The following is an 18,113-nucleotide window of genomic DNA, read 5'->3' on the forward strand; positions in this document are numbered from 1 at the left end:
ACATCAGCCAAGGCTGTGTCAGATAATTCTCTTGAATGGTGGGCTGAGAAACACAGGAAGGGTTGGAACTTCCTAAAGTTTTTTTAAACCATATTCTAGAAAAGGGATTGGCAACAGCAGCACGCACGCACACAAAAAGGGAGGGGCAAACAGAGTTTAGTTCTTTGCTAGTGAGACTAATAGGCATGGCTGTTCCTTTTTAAAAAAGGAATTTCAATGTGACTGCAGTGCTGCTAGAATAGACACAAGAGAGAAAAGAGCAATACAGGCGAACTCAATTATTTTGTGTCAAGGTCCAGACAACATAATACAAAAATAACGCTAACGCTACTGTCTGTCAAAAGTTACGGGCAGTCTGGTTATTGACTAGCCCTGCCATAGGAGATGACAAATTCAGCCCAGTTCTCTTAGGACGAGGTCACTTCAGCAATAATAGGCAGTATTTCCACTCACTAAGCTGCAGAGTGTTACGATGAGGTTCCATTTGCATATATAAGGCAATGAAAAAATGGTAATACTGTAACATAACTGGCCAGTCAAGACTCTGCTACAAGACACGTGAACCACAGCAGTAACTGAAGATTATTAAAATATGGGGCTGCAGTGTTCTCAATGCAGCTGCCTATGGCAGTCTTTCCAGTGACTTCAATAAAACTTGCATTGCCTTTTGACCAATGAAATTAGTCTGAGACTCAACTAACCCCACCTGGCACATTCTGAATACTTTAGTCATATCCTGTTGAGTGGTTTGTCTGCAAGCTGTTTTTTGTTTACATAGAGGCTTATTTGTTTGCATGAGACAAAATTCGGTAGCTAACCTGTTTCTCAGTGAGTTGAAGGCTTCAGCTCACAGTAACAAATAGTAACTTGCATCCCAGGTTTGCCAACTTTCATTTAAGCTTCATACAAAATCTAAAATAGTTACTGTTAGGGTGAAATGTAGTGTGAACAATTTGTTATACAGGGAAATGATAGTATGTTTAGTGCTGCAACAAACACTCTAGGATCTGGTCTTAGACCAAAATGTACAGTGTAGGCAACATTCCACTTTGCTACTATCTCACATAGTTGATTCTTCAACTTGTTATTAAATATACAAACCCATCTCTCTCTTGGTACAGACTAGTTTGCAAGGCATCATTAATGTTCTGACAAGTTATTTAATTATCCTACACTGCAGTAATAGATGTGACCATTACACTTTGCAAGGAAAACACAGTGAAGGGCAAGACATTTTAAAGGTAATTTATACAGGTATAAGGCTGCTGGGCCTTTCTGTTCCTTGTACATGTGACGGTTTATTTAATCCACATCTAAGCGTCAGTAATTTTGCTGCAGTTCTCCGTAGAGGACGATGGGAGCTGTGGTGGACCTTTAGCTCAAACAGGTTGGAGGAAAAATATTTGGTTTAAATGCCAAGGGAAGAGATGTTTGTTTATGGCATTACAAGGAGGAAATGGAACTGATTGGTTCTCCAGTCTTTCAGGTAAAACAAGGTGACAAGTCTCTCTCTCTGTTTATTACACCTATTTTGAAAGCACATTAGCTTAATGGTGTCATTTCTCCCTTCGTCCACTAAATCTAAATCCAAAACATACATTTCTAGGAATCAAATAAGCCAGTGAAATTTTAATTTTAGCCTATGAGGAGTTAAATCAGGTCGTGTAAATTTGATCCAAAAACATCTAGGAGTTTTCAATTATGTTTCCCAATGTACCACTTCAGAGAAAAAACAGCTGAACCTACATATCCTAGTTAGATAATTCATTTTTAAAAAGACATCAGTACATAACTGAATTAAAAATATGAAAGAGTTGTTCCTAAACAAATGTTGCTATGCTTGACAAATCAACATTGAATTCTCCCTAGTAACATATGACTAACAGGACATTTACTGTTTGTGAACCATTATGAAAGAACACCACTGGAAAGAAGTGAAATATTTCATTTTTGAAGGGATTGGTATTTCTTCTTCAACTCAGTGTTTGGCTGCTGTCAAATCTAAAGGAAAGCAAAGTCATTTATTTAAAAAAGAGCTCTTCACAGATTCTTCTTGTGTCCTCTGGTGATGTAACACTGTGGCCTACTGTTCGGGAGTCTGTGTAGATTTCATAATCATTTCCACCCTGGGGACAAGAGACAAACAAATCAGTTGCCTTCTTCATAGAGCAGATGCATGCTCGCTTACATGGTGTATATGCATTAAGGACATTGTGTGTGTTGTGAAAAGGGTGGATGTGAATGGCTTTCAAACTCCAATGGAGCAACAGTCCACTGAAAAGGTTTCTGGAGAGCCAGCTTGTGCAGCACATAAACAAACACAAGTTAGGCTTAACCAGCATTTGAATTGTTATTTACTGCAATAGTAACTTAATCCATTTGTTACTCACCAAAGAGTGTATAAAATAGAAAAAATACTAAACCACTGTCTAGTCATTTGTATGTAAAAGCTGATTTACATACAAATGACTAGACGGTGTAGTAGATTCAATCTGTACACTTACTGGGCAATATGCTCAGAGTAGCTTTTGATTATTTTCTTAGAAAAATCTCTCCAGTGTACCATTTAACAAATTCAGTGTCTTTCAAAGATGGGAATAATTGAAGATATACTAAAGTAACTTTTTAAAAGCCTGAGCTAAACGGTACAAACCTTTACGTCAGGTCTAATACTATAAAGTTTTGTTGGTATAGCTATGTTGGTGTGCCAACATGCCCGCAAAATCCCCACGTATATGCAGCTATGCTGCCATAAAAACCGTCAGCATATGCTGTGTCTACACAAGGGAGATTAGCCCTTCAGATTTTACTGGCCCAATTGGACACTCACAAGTAACTTACTTATACCGCAAACAGGAAGCTTGTCTGTAAAATGCCTACTGTACAGTTGATAGGAGTGACAAATCACGACTGAGTTATGCATGTTATTTCCAACTTGTGCTAATAAACTTTTATATCATCCCACATCTTGTAATTTCCTTATCATATTTTACAGAAAAACTATTGTAGATTTTTTTTAAAGAAAAGCACCTTTTATTAATCAGGCTCTCTCACAGCTACAGATAGATAATTGCTAATCTTTCAAGCCCCTTAATTTCAACATCTTGATTTATTAAAAAAAAAAATCCTCTTCAGCCCTAGAAAGATGCTTAATACCTTCTGATGGAGGGGATGTGAAAAGACTGGTGTGCAGGGGCAGGGTCTTCCCACACAATTTGATTTTGGTAGGGAGATGTCTCAGGCACTCTGCCGGCTACACAACACAGTTGTGCAAGGGGACAGGGGCCTTACTCCTTCATATTCCCCTGTGAGTGTCCACAACAGATTTAGTATCAAGTAGTTTTTAAAAATCTAACCATGTGAATGCCCCTTCAATTTGATCTGTAAAAGATGGGTTGGAAGCAGAGGTTACACTAGTATTTCCAACATACGATTTTTCAGAAGCCAATGCAAGTCCTTGTTTTCATGGTGTGACCTAACTGTCTATGTGGACCCTGCTGGTGTGCACTAGGGAGCTTTTAGTGCATGTTAGCAGGGTCCACTGATGCACCTTGTAAACCAGCCAGGTAACTGTAGCTAGCTTGTTCTGTGCACTCTTATTTAAAATCACTCCAACAACACAGCTGTACAGTTCAGTAACAGTACATTTGGAAGAGAGTTTGTTTCGTGCACAAAGTTCTTGTGGTTTTGAGACTGCACAGCACAAGGTGTTCTGACACAATTAGTCTAATCCAATGGTTCTCAAACTTTTTGTACTGGTGACCCCTTTCACACAGCAAGCCTCTGAGTGTGACCCCCAACCCCCCTTATTAATGAGGTTGTAAAGCAGGAGCCCAGACAGAAGAACTCGCTTTCAGTGTGTAACATGCCAGAGGCCCTTGGAGCTAGAGAATTTTTAATATTTTACACTGAGTGGGTTAGAGGGAGGGGGAGAGACATTTTATTCTGTCAAATGGCTAAACAGAAATTGGCTTAAATATTTTTGAGGAAGAAAATGCAGGGTATTAAATAGAGGTAAAAAAGTTCAGCAACGTGAGGTGGTGCCAATCCAAGAAATGTTTGACAAAAGGTTAAAGCCATAGCGTGGTTTCAGTCTCTAATTGATTAAAAAGTCCTGCTTATGGAGCTTTCCGTTTGGGAAAGGGATTCTAAATGTATATGCAGAATAGTGCAGTACTCACTGGCATGGTTTTATCTCCAAAGAAATAGACAGTCTTGTATCCATCGTTGCCAGCAATTCCTAAGCAGTATCTCTTATCCCAACCATTTGGAAATACATCAAAGCTTATCTGCCCCCCTAAGTAAAAGGTAGACAAGAGGCAAGTGTTAATGGGGGAGGGGAAAAAAAGGAACTCTGCTGACTGAGGCTGAACGCCACTGAAGCAGATTCTGATAAAGGAAACTGAACAAGTCCGAGACATGAATGAGATGAAAGGGAGTTAAGGCTGAGAGAACACACCAAGACTTTAGTGTAAAACACATCACAGGGATGTTACAATGGTAGTAGACTAGTGTAGACTTGGCCTCAGGGCGAATCAAGCTCTACAAGTGTGTCTGAACTCTCCCTGACACAAACTTTGCAACCAATTCAGCAGAAAATGAGTGTAAATTAAGTTTGTGTGTATTAATGAGGACTGTCGGTTATCACTCTGTGCTTTGAACCAATTAATTCTGAATGGAGCCAATGCCAGAACCCCCACCAGCTCTACAAAAACAATGACCGTTTTCAGGGACGCCACATATCAGAGACTGTCTGACGCTGAGCATAGATGTTTATGCTTGAGAACTTATAGATATACAATTAAACTCATCCATTGACATAATCCCTCAGCATGGGAAGGAAGCTACCTGACTCAGTGCATACCATCTTCTGGAAAGAGACGTTCTCAAACACAAGAAAGATTTTCAGGTAAGAATTCCAACCACTGACAAACAAATCCATTTGAATAGCCTGTGTGGAGTGCATAAGACCCGCTCCTACTCCTTTTCTCAATGTTCTAATGGAATATACAACATTGTGGGTGAGTTCCTGGTTCTTTGAATATGACTGCGTTCACACAGTAAGATTTCATAAGAGTTTTGAAATAGTCGAATAGGAGGAAGTCAATCTTTTAAAGATAGTGATCTTATAAAGAAAAACTTTTCACTATTATGGTTAACTCTGAGTTGATACTTTTATTCTAAACCTGTATTTTTCCAAGGGATTTTTTTTTTTTATCATGTCAAGCTTAACACTGGGCTGAAATATGACACAAAGTCTCAAACAGGAGGATTTTCTTGATATTTTAAAAATGTTTTGCCCAGTTTAAGTGGATGTCATCATAGAGGACTGTTCATGGCAAGCCCTGTTTGAAACTCATTTTGCCCCAAATGTTTAACTCCGCTAGAGGTAGAGACAGACAACCATTTATTCTTTCTACTATGAATGAAAGAGAAAGTGGAGAATTTGCCCAGAGATTTTCAGTAGGAAAAAAATAGGAAAGACAAGCCTAGAAAGACACATCCCTACTGTAAAGAATTACTGTGCATCTTGTTTCTCCTCTTGAATTTCCTTTCTGACTCACCCCCCTCCGCCCCCCAATAATACAACCACTGAAAGTAAAAGTCAAGGGCTAGTAATGGAGGCAGTGTTAATGCAGTAAGTATTTGTCATGTACACGGTGGGCAGAAGAAGCATCTCATTAGTCAGAAATGTGTAATTCGTTTTTACAAATCAAGCAAAATCAACTGTATGAGTGACATCAGAAGATAATGAACTAACAAAAAGAGATGCAGTTTTCCTTTTGTTGTGGTGTCTTCTACCACAAAGGACCTAATGAAAGACTTCATATACAAAATGGCAGCAGCCACCCCCACCCTGGCCACTGAGTCATACAGCATGAGCAATCTGGCAAGAGGGCATGATTTTTTTTAAATGAAATTCTTTTTTTAAAAGATGTGATACCTATAGAAAATGTGAGGCCTTTTCCTGCAAATTCTCTTTGTAAATCAGCTACAAATTTCTCTCTTATATGTTCCCTCTGTTAAAAACAAAAACAAAGACGCATCAGTTAAGTGATTTTTATTTAGTAATCAGTATCAGAAAAGGCAATAGTAAGCAGGGAACTGTGGTTCTAGCTAGCTGCTCCCAAGTCCATGGATGCAATGGTGCAGTATTAGTCTTACAGAGCTACGTTCTGCTCAGCATACACCAATGTAGTCTGGAGTATCTCCATGGGGCTACTATGACATTACACAAGTGTACAGTGAATGCAAACAGAATTTGACCTATACCATGTTATTTTTCACTTCCGTCTGAGGAGCTCCACATATTCTACATACTAATGAATTAAAAATTAATGAATGGTGTATTATACCCTTGCTGAAAAGCTCAATTTGACAGCAAGGGTGTAATACAAGGGGAAACTGAGGCACTGAGAGGTTAAGAACAAATTTTCAAAGGTGGTCTCTAATTTTGGATGCCTCACACTTTTGGGCCTGAGACACACTGAAAATCAAGCCTAGTTTTCTAAAAGTTAGGCAGCCAGTAACTGAGGTACTCTAACTTAGAGACATCATTGGAAATCTTGGGTCTTGGTGACATGCCCAAGGTCACAAAAGAAGTCTGAGACAATGTAGGAAACAGAACCCAGATTTCTCAATTCCCAGTCTTATGCTTTTAGGCACAAAACCATCTCTGCCCTGGTAAATGTAACTGCATTTTAAAGATGGCTAATGCTGAGTAGTTTAAGCCTCAAGTTTAGGTTTTGTTTAAAAAGCATTAGAGAAGGTAATAGGAAGAAAAGAGTATTTTCATTAATTTTCAAAGAACATAAAGCTACTACAGTGATTGGTGCTATACAAAACCCAAGACACACTGACAGACGAGGGGTTTCTGGGAGGACTGATGCAGGGTAAGAAGGAAGGGAGATTTATAGTATTGGAAACACCTCACAACAGCATTGTGCTAGAGCACCAGAAAGAGAAAGCGAGATCACCTAATCTGCTTTTTACATTTCCTGCAGTTTGAACAATGAAACTCAACCAACAGCAGGGAGAAAGGTGTTAAACACAGGAAGGGGAGTTTTTGAAAATATAATTTGACCGTGACAGTGTCCTTTAGAACAGTGAGGAATAAGAGATGTAACCCATTTTAAAAATTGACTCACTTTATCAAATTCATAGAACTCAATTCGCTCTTCCTGGCTGCAGCTTCTCCCAACAGGGCAGACATTCAGCATCCCATTTCGGAACTCAATAAAAGTACCCCTGAAAAAGAGAGTCAACTGTCACTGCTGAAAATGGACGCAAGTCCACGTATGTCTGAAAGGCAAACACAGCGATGATCAGATTGCTGAAGCTGAATCTCAAGAACTTTTGCTCTGTTACTGAGATCTCCAAAAATGGCATTATGTGATGAAAATATTACAGTTTAAAGGAACTGTGTTTGCCCATTACATTAGTGATAGCTGAGGAAAACACGCAAGTTTTCATTTCAAATTGCAAAATGTAATTACCCAAATAGAAATTTGCTTAGGATGTCAGAGTAAACATGATTACTACGTATCTTGCACATTGTTGATAAAAACAGTTGTAAGTGCTCAAGACCTTGTGGGTCAGATGATCAGCCCCATTCCTCTTCCTCTCTGTAAGCAGCTAGAAACCCAGCAGGATTCAATTCCCCTGGCGTGGAGGAATCTTTGATGAGTGCAGAGCTCTTTTAGCCATCTTACACTACCCCTGTTGATCTCTGGTATAGAAGACACTCCCATTAAAAAGGATGCATGGCAGAAGCACCCCTTCACTCTAATAATCACTCCTTAGTTGCTGGATCAGCTCAGCTGTGGCTGGACAGAACTGAAAGCAACCTTAGGACAGTTCTTAGCCAGCCCCAATATTGGGGAGCTGCAAGGGTAGCTTAAACCTATCTTTCACTCTCCCTGTGCCAGCTGTATGGAGCAAAGGATCTAGCTCAGCATCTCCAGCAGTTGCATTCCCAAATATGGTGCAGGGCAATTGGTCTCAAATTTTAGAAGAAAATTTGCAAACTTATAATTTATGGAAGCAATAATGCCTTTGAATTCCAGCTGCATCAAGAAATTCCTTTTACATTAAGTTTAATTTTCCCTTCCTGGGAAATGAAAATAGGAGGTATCCCAATCAGCACCCAATGTTCTGTCTTTCTAGATTTTTATGGAGTAATTTGTTCTATGGGGAAAAAGTAATTCCCTGTTCCCTGGCCAGCAACTCTGGACAATCTTTTCTTTTGATCCTTCTTCACCTGCTCCAATAGCAGAGCTTGTCTTCCTATGTATGGGATTGCTGGAACAATAATATATATCTATCTCAATTATACAGTGTGCCCTCAAACACAAACCATCCAGCTCTAACTGGACTGGACATTGTCTTCCCTATTGATGCTCAACATCCCAAAAGCGGGAATACCCTCTCCCCTAAGATGTGCATGTGCATATACCTACCTTTTCTTTGGCAGTTTAATCTTTGCAATGTAACTCAGACAATAGTTGATTAGATCTTGGAGCAGGTCCTCACCCAGATGACTTTGAATGCTCTAAACGCACAAAAAGACCTGTCAGCTATAGGTCCAGAATTCAGGGTTCTGAAAGTAGCTAACTGACAACACAGCTTTGGGATATTCCTGTATAGCAGATCGCAGAAAAACATGTCTTAGATAAGTGATTTTCAGTTAGTATGTGTGCGGTATGGTAAGGCTCCCATTCTCTACCTTAATCATATACTGCTGTGCTGGGCAACTGACTACCTCTCCCTGTGATCCTCTAAGCCCCTAGTTCAAACTGTGGGTTAGAAAATGCAGGATTGAATGGAAAGAGGCAGACAGTGGCTAGTACAGTGTGGGATACCACTGTCTTAGATTTCAGTCTGGGCCCTGAGCTATTTTATTTTCCATTCTGCAATAGCTAGATTGAGTCACTGAAGATTATCACAATATTAGATTTAATCAACAGTATTTTCTCATCCACTTACAGTATTTCTTGTATAAAATACACTAGTATTTAATATTAAATCTTAGTATAAAATACACTAATCAATCAAGAGTTCACTCTAGGAGCTAGATCTTAAGTAGCAGCCAGGGTACACTCCATTCATTTGAGGGTGGGGAAGGACAAAAGATGAAAGCCACCTTCCAGTTTCTCAATTCTCAGGCCTGTCAGGGATCAGATATAATTCAGAGTAGCCTCAAGGGTACTCTAAATGAGGCCCAATTGCCATGGAAATTCCATGAGCTTGGGATCACTAGAGGGCTCCAGCCATGATCCCTATGCCAGAGGCTCGGAGAGATGTCACTCAAGAATATCCCATGCTGGAAAAATTCTCACCTAGCCAAATCTACCAGGTTTTGAGCAGCACAAAACAGGAGGTCTGAGGTAAGGATCTGGCCCCATACCTCGTGTCAGTCTACAAGGAGCAAGATGAAGCGTCAATTATACAAATAAAAGACAACATATAAAATAATTTCAGACTTTGTTAAAAAATGATCACTAAAACTGCATACATACCTGCTTGCACAAAAATTCCCCATCTTTGTATGACACGAGACCATTTTCTGGAAAGACGTAGTCAAATTTTTCAACCACTAAAATACAAACAAAAAAATGCTGCAGCGTCTACTTTAATTTGCCTTCCCTCGTACTTTATAATATGTAAACCCTTTCAGGTCAAAATACGGTAGTTTTTAGTATATTAAGCACAAAAGTTACACACTTGTAATGTCCGGTGAGAGACTCCAAGGACCTAATCCTGCAACTCCTCTGTATTTGTTCCTCCTTCGGAAGTCACTGGGAGACTAACATCATGTGAAGAGCTTGTAGTTAAGTTACATACATTTAGTGTTAAGGATCTGACTCCATCCTTAGCACATTTCTTTGTACTTTATTATTGTAAACTGTCCTGGATCCAGTAAGTATTGCAAAACCTTGGAACAACAATCTGGATTTAAACTGATAAGGGGACAAAGGAAAGTTTACCTATTTGAGAGTGATGTTTTCAATGCAACTCTGCCTTATTAAGATTTGTGTGTGTGTGTGTGTTTACATTGAATTATAGGAGTATTGAGTCTCCTCTGAAATATGTAAGTAGTATTAGAAGATGAAAATATATGGTTACAAAATGGTGAATCCAAGCAGCTTGTTCTGAGCCATTAACTATGTTGCAATAGGAAAACGTACTGTACTATTTATTTCACTACAAGCTGTGTGATACTGCTGCTGAAACTAAAATTCAGCATTTGGATTCAAATGAATTTTGCAGGAATAGGCTGAAGACCACTATCAGACCAGCTGTGGAACAGAATATTCTGTTTCAAGAAAAGCTGTGAAATCACATCCTGACCTGAACATTTGCAGCAGTTGTAACACTGCTGGAGATTATTTCAGGGTATCAGGATCTTGCTAGCGTAGGACAAGATGACTTCCTGGAGGCCACTTACAGGCCACAGTTAGGTAACATGTTTGTGGCATGTTCTGGGCTTGCAGATTTGTGAATTACGGAAGGCTATTACTATTGATCTTTCACATTAAAAATATTACATAGAGTTGAAAAGGAAAAGAACCAGATTTTCTTTTCAGAGCCACCATCTAATAAAACCAACTCCTGCATGGATGAACACATTAGATAGCTTAACAACATATGTAATGAGATATGCACACCTCCATTTTATAAAGATGTTAAAATATATCTTACTACAATGGTAGTGTGGAGTCAGTACTTCACTCTGAGTCACAATCCCTTAAGAAAAAATTTCAAGATCTTTAAGATATAAAATCATCCTACCCAAAAGCATAGGTACTAGATAGGACTTTTAATGCAGCTGGTAGGTGTCCACATAGGGTATAAAATTCAGCAATTGTCATATTCTAACCTGAGCAGGTTCTGAGTGGGACAGTAAATAACTAACTTTTCATGAAATTGATGTGGTATAATAAACACAGAGAAACTGATACTCAGAACAAGGAATAAGGAAGCTTGCATTTAATGAACAACTCCAGGAGAAAGAGTTTGTATTTACGCATCAGGACTACCTCATAAGCAATTTGTTTCAACTGGGATTGCATCATCCTCTTTTCTTACCATCGTCTCCCAGCTGCTCTTGAATTTTGTCCAAGTCTGAACCACCTACAAGTCCAACTCTCACCTTCTTCCGCAGCTTCTGCAGAAATTCTGCCATTTCTGCTGTGATTTTCTACATTAAAAGAAGAGTTTACAATTTTTAGGTAGTCTAGGTACTTTTAGTTTGAGATACCAGTTGACCGTAAATACAACAGTGCAGTGGGAAAAAGGTCACTGGGAACTAAACTGTGTCGGGCTTGAAGAAACAATATGAGAGCTAAAAATGCCTATGAGAAAATCTTCCCATAAGGTAAAAATGCCTTAAATAAGAAGGAAGCCACTACAGCATTTGGCTCACTAATGCAGTGTGTTCCCTATTGCTAAAAAGTCAAAAAACTGCACTGGCTTCTGAGGTGTCTTCTAGGTCAGCCTCCACATAGACTGAACTAATCCCCCCCACCCAGTTTGGAAGTCAGAGGCAAGTGTGACAACGTCCATATTCAAATAAATGGCTTACAATCACCACACTAAACTCATAGGTTAAAAAATGGCACTTATGGGCACTGCTGCTTCCTGAAACCAAGAAAAATTGAGAATCCAAGAGCTCCCTCCCCTAAACTGCAAGCCAACAACATTATGTGCACCCGCAACTCTCAAGATGGAACAGTAGGCATTTCCTTCAAATTACTGGCATTATCTCCATTCTCAATTCATTGAGCTTCAGTCAGCTAACTCTCATTCCAGCCAGCCAGCCATTATTTACTGAGACAAAGTTACTCCTAAAAACAGAACAAAAGACAGTAAAATAATATGAAGGTACATCATCATCTTAAATATAATGAATTTTAAAAAATGAGTTAAATTAGTTTCAGGCCAGACAACTGCCCACAAGTGTCCTTGCTAAATTTTTGTGGCTTTATAACAACTTTCTTTTAAGATGTCTCTTCCGTTACTGTGAGAGACACTCGTGCAAAACAAAGGAAACAACAAAACTGGCTATATGTGAAGTATTGTCAAAGGTACAAAGTAAATAAACTGAAAAACAGTTGAAAATGTCATGCACTTTTTCAATTATAGTTACACTGAATATATAAAATATTCAAAAGTAATATGATTTTTATTTTGAAGCTGTTACAAAAAAATCTTGTTACAAGAAATCTCAGTTTGACTTAAACTCAATGCATATGACTATATAATTATTCATTTCCTAAACCTTGCATGTTACTTCTAAATCAATAGAAAATAAATATTCCAGCCCCCTGGGGAAAAAACCTGAGCTGCACCTTTATTTATTTTTCTGAATCTCAAAGTGAGATATATTAATGTCTGTTCAACAAAATCCATCCCCCAGTGTAATATGGTTATTGCTAGCAGAGGTTTTGGAATAATTAAGGAAAGAAGCTCCTGTGACAGTTAAACATTGGAGCTGACAACAAAACATGCTTCTTAAAGCTGAATCCTAATAATCAGGAATATTATAAAAAAGTTATAACCCAGAACTTATATTTTCTTCCTTGCCCACATACTGAACTCATCCCATGGGGCAGCAATGGATACTTTAAGCTTGCTTTATATAACACCTCCTCTGCCACTCCCACTGTGTACTGGTTCCTATCCTTTCAGGGCTACTGTACAGTTTAGCAGACAAAGGCCTCGCGTGAACTTGTCAAGCAGTCTCCCATTTAGCAGTATGCACTATAATATCATGTGGCGCTTGTCTTAATCCAAGTCTCCAGTCTCAAAAGTCACCTAAACTGTTACCAAAAAATTATTGCAATCAGAATGGACAGGGCTCATCATTAAAAATAGCAACACAGAGTAGTAGTCACAAAGTCCTAAGTTTCTGGGTGGCTACTCTTTCAGAGTTTGCACATGGGACCGAACTGGTGATCAGAATGTCGCAGCAACAAGAGATTTTTGTAGTGTAGTATGTATTTTCTAAATGGATAACAGACCTAATTCTCAATTACTGAGAGACAATCCCCACTCATTGATATATTTTGCTTTCCACAACCAAATCTTTGTACAACTTTTCATGAGTGATGTACCCAAGAATTCAAATTCTAATATCTAAATTGTATTGTTAAATCTATTCACCTAAATTTGGGATATTGCTGATTATGTACTCTATGTATCATATGTAAAACTTTTAAAAACTAACTTTGTATGTGTGGATAATCTAAGCACTATACCCAGATATACAGACACGCTTTTCTCAATCTATGTATTGTATAACTTTAACATTTGCGTTAATAAAAATTTTAAATCTATCACACGTGCCGCTTGTGTGAATATTTTCAGCCAAAACCTATTTTTGCTGAAGAATACAGATTTGGGTCAACCAAAAATTAATGCGAAGCCATGACAAATGTGCAGGACAGTTTCATTCCAAAAAACTTTTTAAAAAAGTTTTGATTTTTTCGGTACTTGAAATGAGTTTTTTTCTGAAGTTTACTTCAGTTTTAATTTTAAAAAGTTTCAAAAAGCTCTAAAACAGAATGAAATATTTAGTGTGACCCAAACTAATTTTTTTTTAACACTTTGGTTAACTGAAAAGTTCAAAAAATGTTCATCCCACATCGACCTGAAACTATTTTCTTCTCCAATTTTTCAGCATGGCCAGCTGAGTTGACGGAGTGGAGAAATCAGTTTTTTGCACAGTTCTAATCATAAGTCACTGACACACGGTGTTGACAAGCCAGAATACTACAAGCGACACTACCATCTTCCACCAACATGGCAAACAAAGCATGAAAAGAACATGACTGTAACACAGGGGCCCCCTATTGGTGCAAAAGTGATGCATGGAATATTAGTACAGGAGGGAAATTGTAGGTGCTAAATCTTTGGTGGGACTGGAAACTACTATTTTCTAGGTCTTTGATAGTGTAACTCTCAGGGTTTGTCAACTGCATATTTTGGAGTCAGACCTGATGGGTCTGGCAGACAGTATCACCGATAACCCTGCCCAAACCACGCCCCTCTCCCCAATAACCTCCCCAGGCTCCCAGTCCAGCCAGAGACTCCCCTAATAATCACCTGCCCAGGTCCTTCTACCCTATACTCCATAACCTCCCATTCATCTGCCATGTAACACCACAGCCCACCCCAACCCTATACCCCCCCACAACCCACCGTCAACAACCTCCCACACATCCCACAACCCACCCCAACCCCATAAACTGCCACACATCCCCATATCAGCCCACCCGAGGCCTATACCCCCCACAACCCATCCCAACCCCATAAACTGCCACACATCCCCATATAGCCCACCCCAACTCTCTACCCCCGCCACAACTCACCGTCAACAACCTCCCACACATCCCCATATCAGCCCACAACCCACCCCAACCCCATAAACTCCCACACATCCTCATATCAACCCACCCGAGGCCTATAGCCCCCCACAGCCCCTACCCTATGCCCCCCACAGCCCTCCCCAGCCCCCACACCCTCCCACACATCCCCATATCAGCCCACAGGCCACCCCAGCCCTATACCCCCACAACCCACCCCCAACCCCATAAACTCCCACACGTTCCTCCATGTGACGCCCACCCCCCAGCCCGTCCCAGCCCCAAAGCCTCCCATATATGACCCCCCGACCCACGCCAGGGCCCGCTCCCAATCACCCGCTCCAGGTCCGAAAGCCCCAGGGACACCCCCGCCGGCTCACCTGCCTGGGGGCGGTCAGGGTCCCATCCACATCGAAGAGGCACAGGACGCTGCTGCCCGGCGCCGCCATACTGCGGATGACGTGGCTCAGTCCGGCCAGCCGGGCGCTGCACTCGCTTCCGGCTCTGCGCGACTCCGCCGCGGGGGATGCCGGGAACCCAAACCGCTCCACCGACAGGCGCCCGCAGCGCCCCCGCCCCGCTCCCCGAGCCCGCCCACAGTGCTGCGCGCCGGGCCGCGACGGCGCAGGCGCAGTGTGCGGCCGCGTAGCTTCACCTCTGTACGTGTCGAGATGGTAAGAGGCCGGGGACTGGCGCTGGGGGATGCGGCCCAGCGCCCGCTCGTAGGCCGGGCCCCGGCGGTATTCGCAGGCGTGCTAGGCGCTGTACATGGCGCACAGCGCTAATACTCCGCCTCTCGAGGGCCGGTCCCAGCAGTAGCTGGGCTGGGGTGGGGGACGAGCGGGCCAGGCCGCGGGGGGAAGGCGCGGTCGGCAAGGCGCCGCGGGGGGAAGCACTTTGCCGGCAGACACGCCGGGCAGGTGGCGGTACCTAGCGCCTGGACAGCCCCCATGACGTTTCGCCGAGGGCCGGTGCCGCTCCCCTTGCTGCCCTAAAGCGAGGCTGTTGGGCGCTCCAGGGCCCTTTCGCCTGTATGCGCCGTGATGCGGCTGCTCCTGGGCCGCTCTACGCCTCTAGAGCAAGGAATTCTGCCTCTTCCGTGCTGTGTACACGGGCCTCAGACTGAAATCTGCACCTGAGTAAGTGTCTCAACACAAACACAGGCTTCACCAGTTCGCTTAGAACACAGTAGGAATGTAAGGGCTACACCCTGATGGTCCTCAAGCTGCTACAGAGACAGATATTATAAGAGCTGCAAGTGTTGTGTAATGCCAGTATTGAAAGATTTAATGGTGTGGTATGGGAATGTTTTCTTTTAGGCTGGAATCTTCAAAATCAGGACTCGACTCCACTTGCTACCTTCCTTTGGGAGATCTCTACCAAGGGAGCTTTCACCAAGATTGTGGAAAAGAGAAGACATGTGCCTACCCCGTTGCTTTGGGACCCATATGTTCTTACAGCCACAGAGATGGCAACCTGACAGTGCTAATTTTTATCCTGGGACAGGGCTGGCACTGCACAGATGTGCTGGCAGCTTAACCCCCACCAACAGAGTCTTAGAAAAGTCTATGACTGAGAACAAAGAACAGTTCAAACTGGTCTACAAGTTTCCAGGAATTAAATATTGTAGAATATTTTCAAGAATGAAGTTGCTACAGACTGGTATAACCATAGTCATCCTCCCTCCTGTCTATCACCTCTATCTGCAGGAACAAGTTTCTCAGGATTTTCTGTTGTATGTCACTGGCACTGCTTGCTTTGCTTCTGCAATGCTGTATGGTATAAGTTATTTTCTCAGACGAATGATTGGACTGATGTACTTAAATGAAGCTGGCACCATTGTAAAAGTGGCACACTTAACATTTTGGGGAAGAAAGAAAGAAATTTATTGTCCAGTTGAAACTGTAATGATGTTGAGTGACACTGGAGATGCTAAAAATGAAGTACTGCTCCAGTTTAAACAGCACAATAGTACACAGGTTTTATATTTTACCCTAACGTTTGGCCGTATTGTGGATAAACAGAGGTTTGCCCAAATATTTGGAGGATTTTAGTGACTCATTAGATGCAATGACCAACATTTTCCAAGCGTCTAGCTTGTTTAATGTTTTTCCATTGCTCTTCATGCTGAATTCATAGCTTAATAGATTTGTAAGCACTCAAATATGGAATATTTCCAGACTTTTTCCATACAAATCCTTTATGAGCTAACATGCACACCCGTGTTTGTATAAAGGGGATACAATGATGTAGCAACCCACCAGATAGAAGTTCCTGTACAACTAGTTTCAGATGAAAGGGGAATCTCATCACACACACACACACAACCATTATGTAAAGAAATATGGTTTAATATTCATGTCTTATGGTAACTTACACAGTTGAAATCTTTAAAATTGTTTCACCTTAATCTGCAGTTGCAGTTCAGTGTGGTGGTGGTGGGTTTTTTGCGTCTTTCTCTCAGCGTGGCTTTCAGACTGTAGAATGGCAGTTAAAAAAAACATTTATTGGTAAAACTGAGCAAATGTAATTTGCTATCATAGATATAACATAGCAGCCCACAGTGCCATTTTTAGTCTCTTGTGAGACTGCACTTCCAATTTATATAAAATTTTGATCAGGCAAGTCTTATTTATATTAACATGAAAAATTAATAAGTTATTAAAACTGTATCCTGGTACAGGGATTTTCAAAGATATTGTCATGGGAGTGAGGTGGAATTGCTTGCTCGCTCCCTTGTCTTCTGGGCTGGCACCAACTGGAAAGTTTGCCACTCACTTTTTTCTGTAACAGTTGTTCTGTCAGATCAAAAGGTGTTAATGGAATCCAGAGTGAACTTTGTACATCTTTCATCTGTAGCTTGTGGGTTCAGTGCTTGGATGATCTTCACAAGGCTCTAAGTATTGCTTGGAGAAAAATATGTTGCAAGAGAATATCTACTTCAACTATATGAAAGCACAGAGTAGCTGGACAGTGTGTCAAGAGCCACAGTAAAGCATTTTAAAGTGTGTACATAATGAAAAGGATCAAAAATTCTGAAGAGAAGTATGTTACAGTAGTACTATTTACAGACACACCATCAGGTTCCTGTTCAAGTTTAAAAAACATTTTCTTACCCTGGTCTATAGACAATGTCTTAGGTTATTGAAACAAAGAATTTTAAGCATTTATTTTTCAGGGCTTATGCTCTGTTTGGATTTTCTTTTTCAGTTTAACCAACTGAAACTGTCAATTTCATTTTCTTAGGCATAGCATTGTAATATTTGGGTTGCAAAAACAGCAGGGGAATGGTTATTTTTAAAAGGTTAACATTAAAATAAAGAATCATGGAAATATTTGAATTGGGCTGAGATTTTATAAAAAGTGGGTGCATGCACAACTTCATGTCATCACTGATTGGGATCTTTCGACAGCAACAGTGCCCACACAGGAGCTAAATAGCACATCAGTTCAAAATATCCTTCCACTGACCAGACTGCAGTTAGAATACATTTGCTTTTTTGCTGTGTGTGGTATGGACTGTACTTATCACAAATTTAAAAAAAACCCAAAGTTGCACTGTATAAAGTGTTAACAGACTTCAGTTGTGTTGCTTACTGATACGGAATGACAGGTAATTAAGCAGATTTATAAAGCACAGTATGTATTTTAATGACAATGTAATGGCTACCTTTATTACTATCATGTGAAAAATTACAAATGTCAACACAAGCAAACCATATGGTATAGTGGGAGCTGTTTGATTAA

General features: G+C 40.7%; 2 protein-coding genes across 2 annotated transcripts; one reads left to right on the forward strand and one right to left on the reverse strand.

Moving 5' to 3' along the window:
* Nucleotides 1-1,140: 1,140 nt before the first annotated feature.
* PMM2 (phosphomannomutase 2) lies at nt 1,141-14,901 on the reverse strand. The gene is made up of 8 exons (XM_048867254.2): nt 14,747-14,901; nt 11,089-11,200; nt 9,519-9,595; nt 8,460-8,551; nt 7,149-7,248; nt 5,945-6,020; nt 4,182-4,297; nt 1,141-2,126 (listed from the first exon to the last, which is right to left on the reverse strand). The coding sequence occupies exons 1-8, from the start codon at nt 14,813-14,815 to the stop codon at nt 2,022-2,024; spliced, it is 747 nt and encodes a 248-aa protein (XP_048723211.1). The 5' UTR covers nt 14,816-14,901; the 3' UTR covers nt 1,141-2,021.
* Nucleotides 14,894-17,945, forward strand: TMEM186 (transmembrane protein 186). Its single transcript, XM_048867259.2, has 2 exons — nt 14,894-15,040; nt 15,686-17,945. The coding sequence occupies exons 1-2, from the start codon at nt 15,038-15,040 to the stop codon at nt 16,418-16,420; spliced, it is 738 nt and encodes a 245-aa protein (XP_048723216.1). The 5' UTR covers nt 14,894-15,037; the 3' UTR covers nt 16,421-17,945.
* The last annotated feature ends 168 nt before the right edge of the window (nt 17,946-18,113 follow it).

Source organism: Caretta caretta, chromosome 10 (assembly GCF_965140235.1).
Source record: "Caretta caretta isolate rCarCar2 chromosome 10, rCarCar1.hap1, whole genome shotgun sequence".
In the NCBI taxonomy this organism is placed as follows: Eukaryota; Metazoa; Chordata; order Testudines; family Cheloniidae; genus Caretta; species Caretta caretta.